Source organism: Etheostoma cragini, chromosome 21, assembly GCF_013103735.1.
Source record: "Etheostoma cragini isolate CJK2018 chromosome 21, CSU_Ecrag_1.0, whole genome shotgun sequence".
In the NCBI taxonomy this organism is placed as follows: domain Eukaryota; kingdom Metazoa; phylum Chordata; class Actinopteri; order Perciformes; family Percidae; genus Etheostoma; species Etheostoma cragini.
This window is the reverse complement of record NC_048427.1, coordinates 4,920,991-4,938,965: the sequence shown is the minus strand read 5'-3', so window position 1 is coordinate 4,938,965 and position 17,975 is coordinate 4,920,991. Positions and strand designations below refer to the sequence as shown.

Sequence of the window (17,975 nt, the reverse complement as noted above, 5' to 3'; positions counted from 1 at the left end):
TAAATAGGGAGGATTAAAGGAAAATATTACATTAACTTTTTTGTAGCTTTATAAAAATATTGTATAAAGCTCATTCTGGATCTGCTTCATATTAATTTGTGTTTTTTTAAGTGGGCTGGGTATATTTGAATGCAAACACTAAAAAAAAGTTGTTGAGCAGGAAGCCATTTATTTGTGTCTTGTTTCTATTCCAGTACATTTTATTACAAAGAACAGATTAGATGGTGTTACGTTTTGTAAAATCAGACTACCACTAAAGAATTCAAGTGCACTTTAGGATCAGGGGTCAGCAGATTAATAAAAAAAAAAGTTAGTTAGTTGCAGCTCTATGCTAACTACATTCAGTTTGTTAGGTTAGGTTCAATAAGCCATGCAGTCTAATACAGCATTCCTGCAATAAATCCTACATTTATGTAGTTTCTTTTGCATTATACAGCAATAACTACAAACAAAAACTGCAAACATCTACGAATTTCTGAATCCTACTGAAAAAAAGACATTAACCTTCCCTGTTTGGTCATCTTTAACTGCTTTTTCAAAGAGTTTTGCATTTTGCTCTTTAGTTTCAATTGTTCCTTAAGCGTGAAGAAGAATATAAGTCTACAAATCTCCAAACTAGTTTCATTTTGGCAAAAGAGTGGATTCAATGAATCAGCTGCGATGTGATGCTGTTCTGTACCAAAGGTCCCACTGTGTGTTTGTTATTTTTTAACTCAGTGCAGATTTAAGCTGGTCATCCATACTTCCCTTTTCTCCAGCTCTATGTAGCAGCGTAACACAATCAGTGGATTACATCTACCAACAACAGCAAAAAATTATAATATACCCACAGTCACTGGCTTAATAAAAAAACGTCATTAAAACCACTGATCTTTGTAAAATAACATGAACAAAATAACATTTGTGTATTTGGGCTTAAAACATTTCATTTGATGGTTTTACTGACATGTTACTTTGGCAGATAAAAAAAGTTGTAAATGTTTAATTCTAGGGGTCCCAGTTGGTTTTCCGGTCTACTTCTGGAATGACAGTCCAGTTAGGGGAAGGTGTTCCTGCAGCCAGCCAGTTGAAGTCATCCACCTGGGTCCAGTTGTTTCTCTCCTGGTCTAAGCCGGCCACAGTAAAGTCCTCCCCTAGGGTGGGATAAGACCAGGAGAACGGGGCGAAGCTCACTCCACGACAGTCCTCTATGATGGCTCGGCTGGTGACGTGCAGATACACCTGTGTGTCCGTGGTGTTGTGAGTCCGCAGCTGCTGACAGGGGACAGCCAGAGTACTGTTTGTGCAGTGATCAATGAATACTGAACTAGACACGGGCCCACACAGGATCTCACAGCTGTCAATGTGTTTCAGGTGCAGTGTGCTGGGGGCACCAAACAGACGGACCTTGCAGTTAGTCAGGTGAGACAACAGCACGTCTCGTTTCTGTATCTCCTCAGCTTTCTTTGTCAGACTCACATTATCCATGTTGGAGAAGCTGCACTGCCCAGGAGCAGCTGGTCCATCCACCTTAGTGCTACCAGAATCTGCAGGTGTGCCGGCATCAGGTAAAGGTGCTGCTGACACTGGTGCAGAGACTTGGTCGGTTGCTTTAGTGCGAGCTCGAAAGCCAAACTTCTTCTTGGGCAGAGCCTCCTCTCTGATCTCAGTGAGGGAGGTTTGGAGTTTCTGGAGAGCGGCCTGGGCCTGTCTCAGGTCGTACTGCTTAAGAAACAACATGCTGTCATTAAGAAACTTCTGCAGCTGGACCGTTTTAGCCGTCGCCTCTTCCAGTGTTTGCGCCACCGCAGCCCGGTTAGCTCCGGAGGAACTGGCCAGCAGCTCCTCGATGGACGCCCGCTCTTTGTTGAAAGTGGTGTAGAAGTACTCGCCCTTTTCCTCCGCGACAGACTGGCTCTCTTTAGCTTCCTTTCTCCGCTCAGCATGCTCCACCCTCGCCTGGTGCCTCTTCTGTAGTCGCTCTTGTATCTTGTCCGCGCCACTTTCCCCGGCGAACCCAGTTTCCTTGCTAACTTCGGCCACAACATCCATGTTGTTGTCAGGTTGTTGCACTGTCAGTCCGCTGTTACGGAAGTGATCACGTCACGAGCTTTCTTCTTCGAGGCTATTGTAGGCCAAACTTAAAGGTGCTTACTGCCACCTATAGTATGGGACATGCCATGGCAGTAAATCACCTGGACAATGATTGTAAATGAACATAAAAAAATCAAACAAAACCTCACATCTATTTATGTTTTATTAACATGCCTTCAAACCACCAACAGATGATACTTAATCAAAATGCATCTGGCAATTGTTGGTAATTGTTAATGTGCCTGTCTAAAAACTAAATTATTGGTTATGGTTCATTTATATGGACAGATGGAATTTAGACAAACTGAAAGCAGCTAACCGATGCAAGCATCATAGTGTTAATACATTTTATGAAACTAAGAGATTAGACCAGTAAGAAGCAAGATACAATAATACATTTAAAACATGAATGTAGAGTTTTTTTCTCTTTGCAGGTTATTTAATCTCTGTAAGCACGAGTAAGGTTGCTTGCAGATTGCACTATATTTTTTAACCAGAATATTTGCAGATGTTAATTATGTTAATCAACATAGTCCAAATTTAGATATTGCTTTTCGGAACTAAATATTTTGAGCGCTGGCAGCTAAGATTTAAAACATCTTATTAGAGTTATTTACAAAAACAGGTAGGGAATTAAAAGAGGAGAGATCATTACAAAATACAAAATGAATTTAATGAATTATTTTTTTATTTTAAATTCAATTAAAATTCAATTTTAGAAATAATATCTATATGTTATGGGCTTTTTATAGCTTTTTTGTTTGTTTGCTTGTTTTTCCTGGTTTTGTGAATATCTGGACCAGTTTGTAATGTGTGTTTTGCTTAACGGCCTAAGCCAAATTATTGAAAATCAAATCAATTAAATGTCCTTGTCCTGTCTCAACAAAACAGAAATGAAGCCTTTCCCTTCCTACTTGACATGCACTCAGTAACCTTTTTAAGTTCTCTTTTAATACGTGTTAAAACCTGCCATTATTACAGTATGACATGTTACATTTATATTTGATATTTATGTAGTGTGTAGTTTCATATCAGAAGTTAAAAACTAAAATAGCACATTTTAATATGTTAAGCAAAATCTTATTAACACAATTATAACATTGATTACTGTAATAGGCTGTTTTTTTTAAGCATGTCCGAGTATAAAATATGTAAATTAGTGGGTAACTAGCTCCTTTAGTATACAGTAGCTATGGTCATCATACCTGAGAAACGTAAAGGTGTGGAAAAAGCACACATCAGAGGCCCGCCCTCTACCGTTGTAGCCTAATAATTAAGTCTAATAACATTTATCTGGTAGTCATTAGGCCAGTGAATCATGTCATTATAATTCATAGTCTTACAAAAAAAATGTATTTAACAACTTCTCGTTGTTTTTATATTTCTTATTCAAATTTAGAGACTTGAATGCCACTGTTGTGGACTGATGATTTGGGTTGCCTTGTTCTGTGCACTACCCCAACAACCCGTGCGGTGATGGCGAGGAAACCCCGTTGACAAGGCACTGCTTTTTCATGACGGTGAGTTTCCCTTTGAGTGTATTATAATTTTGTGATAAAAATTTCAAGGAAAAAACACACACAACCTCCTTCCTCCTCTCCTTCAGGGAGGGAAGAGAGTTTGAGCGGAGAGAAAAATCTATCCGAGACAGAACAGGGACAGTGCGAAAAATATATGAGTGGGAGAGGGAGAAGGAGAAGGAGGAGGAGGAGAAGGAGGGGGGAGCAAATTAAAAGTTGCCAAATGGAGATATTGGGTTTCAAGAGGAGTGAGACAGGAGTAAAAGGGTTTGCCTCTTTGAGTCGTCTTTATGTTGTGCAAATCGGGATAAATATGTATGGCTCGACACGGTTTAGTCCTCTGGCATTTTCGACGGACTCCACCCGACGTTTCCAAAATAGGCGTCGTCGACATCGCGGCTAGCTTACCAGAACAGGCCGGTGTTTATCGTTTAAATGTAGCAGAGCCTCCAGTCCGGAGAGCTACCCGACCAGAACACGGACTGGTACAGAACACCCCGATTGAAACGCGTCCGTTCGGTATATCGAGACAAATGTGACGTTTTTCATGCTCGCCGATGAGCCACAGAGGGCAAATGAAAGCCTCCCCAACAGAGAAAGAAAGATCACGTCAGCGACGGGCGTTTTGTGCTGCTTGAATGCGATTATCATTCTGTCGATTCAGTCTATTTTTGGAAATAAAACTTGCAAGCTGTACGTTAGCTGGCTTACTAAACCAACCGTACGGCACCTTACAGTAGCAGGAGTACAGCAGGGACTAACGTTAGCTTGCTCTGCGTCGAGGCATGCATGCTAGGGCGGATTTCAGAGACTCAATTTGAGCTATAACAAACACATTTCTTGAAAGGATGGTTTATTTTAACAACCATGATCAATTGTCGCTTACCGTGCAACTAAAGTGTCTTTGAGCTACTTAAAACGCTAATTTCTGTCAGAATGGGCGTTTTCATGCTTTAATTTACTTACTTTTTTAAAGTGGACTATAAAGTGCTCAACACGTTACCGTTGGTAACATGTCGGTATTAACATTTGCATTTTTGGTTTGATTCTTTTAGATTATTGATAGGATTGGAGTGTTATTGTTTATTTAGCAAATAAACCGTACGCATTTGGAGCATTTTGTTGTGAAATAAACGTATCACTTTAATAGTTTGGATTACGTATTTTGTTTGAAAATGTCGACGTTGCTTCCTCACATTTTACAAAGCATTGTGTCCACTTTTGAAGGAGAAAGTAGCCTCACTACCTTTGGTAGCATATACCCTCTGACGATAAAATGTCTTATTTGGTGTGGATATTTAAAAACAGTTGACAATATTCGGTAGTATGAGCGTTTAGCAGGTTTTTTGGTATTAAAGGCACGGTGCAGGAAGTATAAAACGCCTATTTTGTACAACAGTCCTGTCGTTCTTTGTTCCCCTTGAATTAAAGATGGAGGCTGAACGTGGCTCTGTTACAAAGACAGCCTATGTCATGGTAACAGCCATTTTGTAGCATTGCAGCAACGTTTTGCACTTACCCAGGACCACAGCCTACATTTTCCCATGACTTCAACACCGTACAACCTAACCTATGATTGAAAGAGAATTTATATTTGAAATCCTGGATTCATTGATAATTTTGAAATCCAGACATATACCCTCATCATGTGCTCCACATTGCTAAAAACAACTATTACGATAGACAAGGTCAATTGATAGGTATCCAAACACTCATAACCCATTCCTCTGTTGGATCAAATTAGTGCTCATGGGTTTAGTTTCACCCCCCTATAGTAATGTAGCACCAAAATAGCTGAATATGTTTGCTGGCTGACATAAAGCCAATACCTCTTTGGGGAAACTCAAACAACCATTCAAGATATAAAGGAAGCAGGGTGGAGTTATTTACACTCGATTGGCCATTTTCAAACTGTGCAGACAGCCAATGTGGGACAGCAGACGAGGGTAATGGGTGGGAGATTGTGTGACAGAGACAAACATCTGTAGGAGGGGATTAAGGCCTTCCTGCCCTTAACTTACCCCCATAGCACTGAATGACATCTGTCCACCTCTTTCTCTCCACTCCCCCATTCCACACACTCATCTCTTTCTTCATCTTACCTACATTACTCTCCAACAATTCTGCACCCTCAATCTTGCATGTTTATTTTATTCTTGTAATATTACTAAATGCAGTTCCTCACCCTGCAGCCCACGAAGCAAAGGGTGTTAAATGACTGAATTCATGCTTCCTGCTGGAAATCTGTGAGTGAGATGTACCTACTACTAACATAATGCTACATATGCTAAGGATTTACAGCTCATACACTGCAAATTCAGAAAAAAAGTGATCAATTGGGGTTCATTTTCATGATTAATGAAGCCATTACTCAATGCAAATTTAAACATGAATAAACTATATTGAAATTCACACCAGCCATACCATCGCCTCACCTGATACATTCTATTCCCCCCATACTCTTTCAGGTGTCATGGATGATGAGGATGATCGCCATCTTCTGGATATTTTAGGGTACAAAAAACCTTTATAAAACTGGCATTTATGTTATGGACATACCATGACCTTAAGAATGGATGCACTGACACTTGTCTTCACCACGCAATTCTCATTGAGAGACAAGTATCTGCAAACTAATTTTTTAATCTTTTGTTAAATTAGATAAAGTTAATAATCCAAAATCCGATCCAAAGTATTTCTGTCATTTTACTCCACGACCAGTTAAGACATTTTTTAAACCAGACATAAGTTAAAAGAAACTTTTGTTAAAATCTATTCTGTACCCTTTTCAGAGATGTGGATGCATTGAATGACTATCTCCATGGCAGCAACAGCAAGTCTGTTAGTATCTCTTTCAGTGTTCAGTCATTCCTTGCCAAGTTTTTCTGAATAGATAGTTCATTTTAATGCATAACGAATCCACTAAACCTCTTTTAAATCGCCTCTTTTGTTTCTACAGATTGAGGAGGATGATGTAACAAATGCAGCCTATGGGTCGGATGGATCCTTCTTTTCTAGTGACACAGTGAGTGTACCTGTGATTACCATGATCCAACAAGACAAAATACATGATACAAATGATATTATAAAAGTTCATGGAATAGTTCCCTGTATTGTACAGGTGATAAAAAGCATCACGGGTGTAATGAGACAGACCTACAGTGAAGGCTGTCTTGTACGCAGTTCACATGCAGTTTTTTTCTCTACTTTATGCTAATTTTCTCTAAATGCTTCATTTAGGTTGGCTCCAACTCTGGCCTCAAGGATGACTCTTCAACAATGGGTGAATTCTGTGAGGATTCAACAGGGGCAGGCCTCCAGCTCTCCAGCACCCTTTCATTTATCGAGGATGAATTGGGGTCTGGGAACTCCCCTGGAGGGGTGGATTTTGGGGGAGAGGACCAGCCCTTTGACATACTACAGAAGTCTCTCATGGAGGCTGACATCACAGAGCAGACGTTGGCCCAGGAGGCCTTACTAGACTCCCAGCCCGCTCCCACTTTGGTGCAGGCTCCTGTTTCCTTCCCCTCCCAGCTGGTCTCTGGGGGTTATGGAGGGGGTGTGGTAACAACGGCGACAGGTGCGTTCCCCACAGGTCAATTCCTGCAAGGAGTGTCCCAGCTGCCCAACGGGTCCGCCCAGCACATCCAGGTGTTGGGCTCCTTTGGGGCGGGTGGTGGCGTGATGACTCTAAGCAGCTTGGAGAGAACTTCTCAACTTGTGCTGAGGCCGAGTACGCCTGTAGCCCCGGCGGGGGCCGCTACAGGGGGGCAGGTGTTTGCCCCTAACCAAGGGCAGGTAGGCCAAGTTGGCTTACCGTTCAAAAACATCCCCCTTCAAAATATCATCATCCAGAGAGGCCCGGGAGGGACTCAGACTCTTGTCAGACCTATCCAGCCTAAACCCCTTCAAGCTGGGGCTCAAACTGTCTACAGCCTTGGTCTTCAGGCCACTCCCACCACCATGGCTAATGTAGTTAACGCTAACACGGCTTCTCCTGGGGGACAGTACACAGCCAATGGCTCCATTGTAGTGCAGTCGCCCATGGAGCAGCAGCAAGCACAGGCCCAGACTAATATACCACAGGGACAGTTCTTAATGCCCAGCTCTTTGGCACTCAATCCAGCTAGCACCATCCACAATGGCCCCGCTGACTCCAACTCAAATGCCCTAGTTACCAGTCAAAACGCGGTGCAGATTGTTGCGGGGCAAAACTTCACTGCACCACCAGGAGGCCAGCTAATTTTTAATCAGGGAGTAGTCAGTAGGAGTCAGGTTGGAGGGGTTGTAACTCAAACATGGACCGGAGTTTCTTGTGCGAACCCTGTGCAGACATCATGCTCTCCTGGGCGTCTGACTCTCGTTGGCCCGGCGTCGTCAGGGATCGGCGGTCAAAGCCAAGTGTCGGCGAGCCCCGTTCAGCGCCTTCTAGTGACTCAAACCCAGAATTGCACTTCTCTGTCCCCTTTAGCTGGTACTGTGACACAGGAACAAGACTACAGACAGGTATAATCACAAATGTCGGGTAGCATTTGTATTTGTTTCCTTGAAAAGTGTTATCTTACATCCCTTTCATTAACCATTTTCAGAATTCTTCATCACCTGCCCTAAAACAGGCACAGCTCAGCGGCAACCATGGTAACAAAGACGAATAACATTTATTTGTCAATGAATGATGTATTTAAATGTAGTCCGTATAAATAAGCTTGCCTTGTTGTCTTGTGATCTCGCTTTAGCCATGACTCAAGATTCAAAACTGAACTCTCAGGTATATCACTCATCCTGCACCCTATTTGTTTTGCACTCATGTATATGGTGAATATTTAAGTTGGATCTTTCTGATAGGGTAAATATGGTATTTCAATTTATCATGTACGCTTTCTCTTTATAGGTCAGTGCTCAGAAGAGACCTGCCCTTCTGCCACTTACAAGAGGAGAAATGTGAGAAAACAGAGTTTTTGTGTATATTGAGCTGGATTTCTTCTCACGTCAAATGCTGTCTTGTGTTTGTCATTTGGCCATTGAAAGAGCTTGTCTCTTTTTCCTGTCATTTCTGTAGGATTTTACAACAATTGAGGAAAGATCATGCTGGAGTTCAGACCCTAGATCCGCGTCGATTCAGTTCAATCGAGGATGCACTCCAAAGACTCCTCCCGTACCACGTGTTCCAGGGGGCTCCACCCAGCCAGGAGGAGTTTTCACAAGGTACAGCCTTAAATTGATTAGCTGTACCCTAAATCTGCAGGCAAGGCAAGAAAAACTACAGCCCTGAAGGATAGCACGTTTATGCATGTACCCGCAAAAGTAAAGTTTTGTTTGCAGAATTAAAGTACTTATCGTATCAAAAAAGTTATTTTTATTTTTTTAATTTTTTACAGTGGATGAAGAATTTGAGGTAGTTGCAACTCAAGTGCTAAAGAGGACCCATGCCATGGTCAACAAATACAGACGGCTACTGTTGGTCGAAGCTGAGGTAGGCACAGACATGAGCAAATACGTTCATACACACGTTTCATGTTACGACATGCACTGGGCTAACAAATTTCCTCCCCCTTCCCTTCAGCGTTCCAGTCCGTCATCAGAAATGGTGATGATTGACAGGACCTTCAACCAAGAGGAGCGTGGCAACTTGACACAAGACAAACGCATGGTACTAGTGGATCCAGGTATATAAAATCAAAAAAGTAAGAGTTAAGCAAATCCTTTAATCACAGATGTTTTATTTAACTCTACCTTTCTTCTTCTGTTTTTTTTTAGACAACTTCTTGGAAGACTTCTGCTGTGGGATGAAATCAAAACTTTTCCAAGATCCCTTGCCCTCTCAGTCGTCGTCCAAGTCAGACAGAGGCTCTACGGAGCCGCCGTTCAGGACAGACCCCCGGCCCGGGTATGGGGACCCGGGAGGGGGCGGAACTGTAGTACCAGGTGCGGCAGATAGACTCCACCCTTCACTCTTAGAAAACAAGAGTGTCCTGGAACTGAAGAGATCCCAGCAACACTACGGGCCAAGCAGCGCCAGCAACAATGGCCTCAACGCTGCCAACAGTTTTCCCCAAGGTAACCCCTCACCTTTAGCAACAACATCAAGAGGACAGACGCCCCCCCTGTCCTCTCAACCGATCCAGCCCGAGTACCCCCCTCAGCTCAGCTCACCCCCTCACACCGACACAGACTCTGCTCTTGAGGCAGCAGTCAACAGCATCTTGGAATGTTAAGACTGATGTCATCCCCAATGTATGGTTTCAACTTCTTGTGTGTGTATGTTTTTTGTTGTCATCCCACTTTCCTGTTGTAATATTTGTTGTATTCCCGCACAACCCTGTGTGAAGAGAGGTTTACTCGTCTTTCAGGTCTATTATCTTTGTGATACGATCTCCGGTAATGTAGCATGTATTTAGTTTGTTTTGGTTTACTTTTTTTTGGGGGGGGGGGGGGGGGGGGGGGGGGGGGGGGGCTTTGAGGTATCAAGGTGCCAGGTGAATGCAGGCTCTTAAAAACACCCAGAAAAAAACAGTAATGTTTGCAATGCAATGTACGAACAGATGGACAATGTTTTTGTTTTGATTACTTTTAACATGATTTTAAAAGGAGTAGGGTCTGCAATTTCATAGCTTGAATATAAGAGTGTCCCTTTCTTTGCACAAAGCCTCATTAATTTTGTGCCAGTTGAGTATCCCCAATACCTATGTTGAGAAACAGGGAGCGGGAGGAGGGACAAAATGACAACTCTGTGCCTAATTCGAGGTTTTATTTTGAAGTGTTTACATGAAGGAGCTCTATTCAAAAATACCCATTTACTCAGTTCCTTCCTGCATTACACACACACACACACACGCTTTAGTAGTTGGTGTTAAGTAGATCCATGCTTCATTAGAGGCACATTCACATAGACAAATTGCACTAAACGTACTGTTGCTTATTTCAGGAACTATATGAATATGTGGCTGTCGTTGATATCCACTGTCCGCTAGGCTAAACAGAATGTGAATATTTGGAGCAGAACCAAAACCTATTTGCCTGCTTTCAGCTGCCTGCAACAAGGATCGCCTCTTAATCACACTAGAAACCATTTAAACTAGTCACATATACATATATAGTAGTGTTGCTGTACTCAGCGATGCTTTTTTTTCGTGTGCTTAAGTCACATTTTCTTTGGCATTTTTCTTTTATACCTTAAAGGTATGCAAGCCCTGATACAGACACAGGACAACTACTTGATCTCAACCACTTTTATCATTTCAGTGTGTTTGTGTCAGGGGAGCTTAGTCCTCAGATTGAGGAAGCTATATCAGTATGTTTTTTATTTTTATTTTTGTTTTATTTTTGTTTTTACAAATGACATTTAAAAAGATGACTGTTTTTGTTTGTTATGATGTGTTCCCCGGCTTTGTGAAGATGACAATATCATTAGTTCAAATGATCATTGATTGTACGTATGTTGGTCTGCCTTCTGCATATAATTCTATATTAATCATATCCAGCTATCTATGCTTCGACATGCCATGTTTCTCTCTCACTCTGTTTGTGTGTGTGTGTGTGTTAATCTGCACACATACACACTAGTCTATGACTGTTTTCATGAAGTTTGGTTGTTTGATGCCATAATCTTCTTTATTTTTTTCTACCAAGTGTTGGCCGGGTCCCCCAGGATGTTGTTCTCACTTTCCCGTGTTACTTTCGAAGCATTTCCTCTCCTTTCCTCCTCAGCAGCGCAACCAAAACTCAAAACAGGAGAGAGTGTGGCCTTGTCCAGAATCACCGTCAGATCTTTATGTCTCTGTGCTGGTGACAACAGCTCTGCAGTGTTTCCTCTGAAGCTGTGCCCCTAAAGCTCCCACTGTGTTCTGGTTTTGTCTGAGCATTGTTGAGTTTTCAATTAGTTCAAAGAGCCCCATCTTCACTTACTGTGATATTTCATCATGATAAAAAAAAAATCATCCTAAATATTGGCTATGTAGGTCTGTTTTTGGAAGGGCATTTATGCAAATCTACAGAAATCTATGGTACAAGCAAGGAAGGGTGATTTCTGCCAAAGCCAACACGGAACCAAAGCGTAGGTTAAATGCTCTTGGGGTTGATTCTAGATAGTGTCACCTTTCTCCTATAAATGTGTCTATGAAATATGCTTGCCAATAGGCTACAGGAGCAGACTATAGGCCTTTTATATGAGGTGATAGAGAACATACCTATCTTTTATTTTTGTGTTTGAGCGCCAGTGGCCATTGCAGCCCGCCTGTATCTCTGCCTCAACCCTTATAGACCTCTTATATTAACCAGTGCACACTCCTGCTTCTCTAATGATATGTAAGGGTCAGATTTGTTATTTGCTCCTTCAAGTGGTTGCTGCAAGACTTTGTGCCTCTTTAGCACTTATATCCACAAGAAAGTTAGTTTTGGAGTTGCACAAAGTAGGGACGTGTTAGCGAAACGTGTTATCTGGATGCACATCATTTTCTGAGGGCTTGGTGGGAACATACTGTGCTTTTTTGTTCTTGTTTTCAGTGCAGAGATGTTTTTTCTGTATTCGTTTTCACTGTTTTGTCTCACTTGATTTGTATAGTTTGTTGTTTTGTACAAAAATGAAAAGTGAAACACAAAATATTTATAATTTTTGTATGGAGAAAATAAGAAGAATGTGAAAAAAAAATTTGTTTTTTATTGTGTTGGCTGAGAAGCGGCGGTGTCAAGAAAAATCATTAGAAAAAATGCTGTCATTTCTTCATTTGTAGCTAACGTGTTTTAACTACAGCAGCAAGGACAGTCAACAATAAATTCATTTTGAATACAGTAACATACTGGTCCAGTCCAGATCAGAACCTCCTTCAGCGTCCCTCCATTACTATTCCGTGAGTGTTCACATACTGGCACTAACGGACTGAGCATGCATATTAACATCATGTGACAGGGAAAAGAAAAACAAGATTTGTAATCCTCTGTTACACAGATAAGATCTTTTCACGGATACTGAAGTCAGGATATTTAGATTCCCATGTTTTTCTACATCTAGGCGGCCAGTGTAAGATTTTAATCAAGTTAAAAAATCTGCTGGTTCCCTTTAATTCTCTCATGGACCCCAGCACCAATGCCTCTGCACAAAGAAGCAAAGAAAACTCTGCATTACTAGCGTTTGGCTGCCCAGCCTCTTTGGTTTTGGTTACACAACACAACACAACAATGACACCTAGTGGAGCCTTTGGGAAACACAGTGGGGATTTAAAATGATCCTAATTTAAACTTCAGTAGTTCTCTTGTCAACATTTTCCCTTCTCAAACTAAAATAAGATAAAGTAAACTAAATAATTTAAAACAGATAAGTAAATAAATAATGCAGTGCCCACAGTATTTTATTTTAGATGCCCTTTGCAGGTGCCAGTCTGTTGAGAATGACACAGCTGCTGTCAGAATCACAACTCTTCCAGTTGTTAAAGAAAAGTTAAGATATTTTGGAAAGATTTGCTTATTTCCTTTATGGCACAGAGTTAAGTAGATAGATACCATACTCTCATAACTGTCCATTAAATATGAAGTTACAGCCAGCAGCAGGTTAGTTTAGCTTAGCATAAAGACTGGAAACCGAGGGGAAAGTCTGGCTCTATCAAAGGGTAACACAATTTGCCTTTATTATGGCTTGTTTGTTGAATCATATGGATCTTTTCAGCTAAGTCAAACAAAAAAGTGCATTATCTAAATTGTTTATCTTTTGATTTGATGCCAATCAATTTCAGTCAATTTCTCAGACATAAACCCTGTGGAAATGTTATGATCTGGATAAATAAGATATTATGAAGAGATGGATGTCTTAAATTCTTGAACCCTCCCCCTATCAAAGCTGCTGTTCCCTTGTACAGAGTCACACTTATCCAAACATCTTCCCTTGCCATTAGTGGTACTTCCTCCAGCGATCGCGCTCTAAAAAAAAGAAAACAGACACAGACATGCTCAGTTATCTCCAAATCTATGCAGCCCAGTACACAAAGCAACATAGAGGAATCCACGCACTTACTTATATGAGGGTAACTCCAGATGTAGCCAAGCACACAGTAGCCTGCTAACAACATGCCCACTCCACCTACACCACCTTTCTTCACATCAATATACCTCTTGTAATACCATTGCCAGCCTGATGGAAGCACAGAAGAAAAAAGACATAAAAACTTTTAACTTTACTTAATACTTAAAGAAATTGTTTGACATTAGCTTTTCTTTCCAAGAGTCAGATGAGAAGATTGATCCCACTCTCATGTCTGTCTGTTAAGTTCGAAGCTACAGCCAGCAGCCGGGTTAGCTTACACAAAAAGTAGGCCAAGTGGTGTGTTTTCTGAGTGATACATATATGTGTTTGTGTGTGAGATGAGTGTGTTATTCACCTCTTTGCACCATTTCCACCACATCTTTTGGATGGCTGGGCATTTTGCAGGCCAGCCACTCAGGCAACTCCCTCAGTCTCAGCTGTCCAAGACTCCGCTGTGTCAGAGCACCTACAAATAAGGACACCCATAAGAATCAATGCAGTGAGAGAGATGAATACACACTCAGAACACATCGTCTGCAGTACCTCACTTTGAGGAATAAAAACCTTGTTTTTTCTAGGAAGCCCTTTCTGAATATTTAACTGTAGAAGCCGGAGTTCGAATAAGAACTACGAATAAGAAAAATTACCATTTGTCATGATTAATCAGAAACTAGTCTCCCTTTGCCAGACCTTCCGCCACTGTGCTGTGGTGGAGGGTCTGGCTAGTTCAGACAGCATTCCGGGATGGGAGAAAAACATGCTCTAGCTTATTATCTTTAAACCAATCACAACCTGAGCCCCGGTGCCGCTGCAAAATAGCCTCAGGAAGGATCTTGTTTTGGTGGAACATGTGTAAGTTTAAAAGTTGTTTTAGTGACAGATAGTCTAGCTAGCTGTCTGGATTTACCCTGCAGAGATCTGGGGAGCAGTTAACCATAGTCCTCGTAAATCCACCAGTTTAAAATTCTAACACACAAAAAAGCGTAAGGTAACGGAATCTGGCCGAAAAGGACATAAAGTGGAATTTCCAGGAATCAGAAACTGAAATTGAAAATTAAGTATATAAGGCTACAAATCTGTAGTCTTACACATTTCACGCTACCAAAAAAGGTTCAAGGTTGGATAAACACTGTTTATTGTCAAATACTGACCTTTAGTTCCACTATCAGCAGTGTTTTGTTTCCTGACTTTGAGCTGCAACTTCAACCCATCATCAGCTCTCAAAGGCTCCACCCTCGCCGCCAGCAAAGGGCTGGAAAACGTTGTGAGTGATGGTGATGTCGTAAGGAGTCCTGTCCCCTTCAGCCCCTCATTCATGCTGACAGGATGTGGAGGGGATATGGCTTTGCTCATCAGAGACGATAGATGTCCAGAAAGGAGGGGACCAGCGGGGGAGGCTGGTTCAAGCTGTTGCATGGGGAGTAAAGTTGTCTGTTCAGACTTTGAACTTTGTCTCTTAACTGATTGTAGCTCTGTATGTTGTGAACTGTTGCAGGGCAGCTGATCTGACACAGCTTTAGTTGTTACCAAACCGCTATCTTGATTCCCTGTTGGAAGTGGAACTGACTGAGACTTGTTCCAAGTCTGAATTTGCTGCTTCGATCATCAGTAGTTTCAATCTGGCTCAGGATGCTTGGCCCGCTGGACAGACGGGTGGCGTTAGCTCGGCCTAAGGTAGCTTTAACATCCTGGAGGGTAATACTGGTCTGGTGACCACTTCCTGATTTCAAGAGCATCTTATTCACGTATAAACCCTCGACTTCCCCCTCATTGTCCAGCAAGAAGTTGTCACGGGCTCTTGCACTAGTAGTTTCATTTACTTTAGAGTCCAGAGAGCTAGAGGTATCTTTGGTTTTGGAACGGGGTAGTGCAGCCTTCTTCGTCTTAGAAACCGTCTTTTTAGAGGCAGCTTCGGGTTTGGTGTCTGGGGACAGAAACACAGGACGAGCGTCAACTTTTATCAAGTCTTTGTTGGGATTAGTTTTGGTCTCAGCTGTAATTCTGGAGGTGAAAGGATCTGCCACAAAAGGGGTCGAACCTGAAAGCAGAAACTCTGAGGCAGCTCTCCTTTCCTTCAGTGATCCCTTAGAAACCTGTTTGGATTTTGCAGCTTCTATCAAAGCGCGGAGACTCTGCTTTTTGGGCTTAGAGGTGGTGCTAGACAGAGGTGGCAATGGGGAGGAGGTAAGGGAAATGGTTGTGGGGGAGGTCATGTTGGCTGTCTTGATTTGATCAGACAGCTTCTGTTTCTTCTTCTTAGTTGATGGTAGAACTGGCGCAGAACTCAGCGATGATGACAAAGTTGATGCATTTGGTGGTGCTGAGGTTACCACAAACATCTTTTTACTCTTCTTTGATAGAGGATTTGCGGTTACTGACTGAGAAGACAATGTTGTCTGATTCACTGTGACGTCATGTTTGGTTGGAGGTGTTTGGGAGCTTGCTGATGCCTTGCAATGTGGCAGGTGACTCTTCAACCTTCTGTAAGTTTTCCCGCAGAATGGGCACACCTCTGTGGGGAAGAGCAGTGCAGTGTGTGGTTAAAACCAATATTACATGGCTAAAACCCATCTATGTTTAGATGTGGTCAGTACAGTTATTTACATTATCGATGAATCTGCTGATGATCTGCTTGATCTTTTGTCTTAAATCGATGCATTTTTTCACATATTGCCCATTTGAATTGTTATACTGGTAAATACAGAAACTACAATATGCCATTTTATTTTAGTTCACAGTCACATTTTAACTGGGGGTGTATCTTACAATCTAACACCCAGTGTGGAAAATATTGAGTGATGAGGGAGCCAGAGACAACGAGTTCACGACACTCAAACATGCACTAATTTGTTTCACAAGGTTACACATTTAGCAGCCTATAAGTATTTTTTTCTCTATAGACGTGGTCTCCGCTCCCTGCGGTCTCTAACGTCACTTCTCTGGCCTTAGTGAGGGAGCGGTACCGCAGCGTGTGGCAAATGTCGGAGCTGACATTAACACTTTTAGCATAGATTTTTTTTTTTTAAATGCAAATAAACCAGTGAATGCAAATGCATTTAGGGACTTCCCGCAGTTTTGGTGTTGAAATAAAATTCCGCCCTTTGTGTTTGAGAACGAGACAACACTACAACTACAACTACAACTGACTTGTGTTTTATGAAGAGACTAAAAAGCTACACCACTGCCAAGGCCTTTCAACACACCTCAGTCGACCGGAAGTGCCGGAAAGCGGGGTTAAGACCGTAAACGAAGACGTCAGGAGGGCAAACTTTAGGCAAGGCTGACTTCTTATCGGCTATTACTACGCAGCATTTTTCTATCCAATGTACGGTCTTTAGCAAACAAAATACCTGCATCTTTGGCTGCAGTTCACCACTCGTAAATTTATTATTAAATGCAACATCATGATTTTGACGGAAACATGGCTACAACAGCGCTGTGCAAGAGCACGTGCTGACAATGAGCGAGACGCTGGTACGAAAGCGAGAGACGCACGAGTGTCTATGACGTTACCCACGTTGACTAATCACGGTCCGTGACAGGTGTGTCTGACAGGACACACACGGCCAACTCTGACATACTCGCTCTCTCCTCCTTCTCAACATGAAATAAAAAGAAGTAATCAAATTTGCGAGTAGTTTTAGAAATGACTCGCACTGTCTTACAGGTGGTAGCAGTCTGGAGCCCTGGGTTATATAAATAGACTACATTGTCTTACATTGTCGGAAACTCACAGATATTTGGTTTGCCATCTTCCACATGGCAAGAAAAGCAAACAACGGCACATCTGAGATGCTTTAATTAGATGTATATTTGTCACTTTTGCTTTGAAGATGACACAGTCTATATTATTTATTGCATATGCACATTTTCTTTACTTTATGGGCTGACCTTGACATTGAAGGGAAAGTACAGTAGAGACAGTCTACTGTAGATTCTACTTTAGTTCATTCCACATCAGCACTGCAGTAAGTTCCAATAGAAACACATGTGATATTGTTTGGGACCAGGGCATGTGTGGTGTCTCTGCTTTTCTGAATAACAAATTCAATGTTGCGCCACTTACCAGAACTCATTTTGCATGCGTTTGTAAAAACAGGAAATCAGGTTGATTCATGTTTCCAAAAAAATTAGAACAGGAAAGTTGTAGCAGCGTCAAACAATAATAAATTATCACTTTTATCCGCAGTGTTGTCACGTTTAAACACTTTAAGTTAAGACACATTCTCACATTCAGCTCGTAAAACTGTTGCTGTTATCAGGGAAGGACCCAATAGGTAGCACGTTAGGAGCCTGAGTATAAACTGCTAAATACATTTTTACTAAATAGCTTAAACGTATTGCTGTATAATTCAGAGGCTGACTTAAAA

At 41.8% G+C, this 17,975-nt stretch overlaps 3 protein-coding genes across 5 annotated transcripts; 1 reads left to right on the top strand and 2 right to left on the bottom strand.

The window, feature by feature from the left end:
• Window positions 1-152: 152 nt before the first annotated feature.
• tbcc (tubulin folding cofactor C) lies at window positions 153-5,209 on the bottom strand. Its single transcript, XM_034860974.1, has 2 exons — window positions 5,113-5,209; window positions 153-2,174 (listed from the first exon to the last, which is right to left on the bottom strand). Exon 2 carries the CDS (start codon window positions 2,029-2,031, stop codon window positions 988-990), a length of 1,044 nt encoding a protein of 347 aa, XP_034716865.1. The 5' UTR covers window positions 2,032-2,174; window positions 5,113-5,209; the 3' UTR covers window positions 153-987.
• Window positions 3,398-10,010, top strand: bicral (BRD4 interacting chromatin remodeling complex associated protein like). Of its 3 annotated transcripts, none has more exons than XM_034860967.1 (13): window positions 3,399-3,593; window positions 5,786-5,839; window positions 6,062-6,107; window positions 6,386-6,434; window positions 6,553-6,618; window positions 6,834-8,099; window positions 8,183-8,231; window positions 8,330-8,361; window positions 8,485-8,534; window positions 8,653-8,798; window positions 8,972-9,066; window positions 9,157-9,259; window positions 9,351-10,010. In XM_034860967.1, exons 3-13 carry the CDS (start codon window positions 6,067-6,069, stop codon window positions 9,806-9,808), a joined length of 2,355 nt encoding a protein of 784 aa, XP_034716858.1. In that variant the 5' UTR covers window positions 3,399-3,593; window positions 5,786-5,839; window positions 6,062-6,066; the 3' UTR covers window positions 9,809-10,010. The 3 variants fall into 3 exon arrangements, with proteins under 3 accessions (XP_034716860.1, XP_034716858.1, XP_034716859.1); XM_034860968.1 differs by having other exon boundaries at window positions 5,771-5,839; XM_034860969.1 differs by lacking the exon at window positions 5,786-5,839 and having other exon boundaries at window positions 3,398-3,593.
• A 2,221-nt stretch (window positions 10,011-12,231) lies between these two features.
• Window positions 12,232-17,888, bottom strand: si:dkey-21c1.4 (uncharacterized protein C17orf80 homolog). The gene is given in 6 exon segments (XM_034860972.1): window positions 12,232-13,502; window positions 13,597-13,713; window positions 13,961-14,071; window positions 14,757-15,170; window positions 15,173-16,117; window positions 17,672-17,888. Coding segments are annotated over 6 exon segments (1,626 nt in total). The 5' UTR covers window positions 17,682-17,888; the 3' UTR covers window positions 12,232-13,473.
• Between the last annotated feature and the right edge of the window lie 87 nt (window positions 17,889-17,975).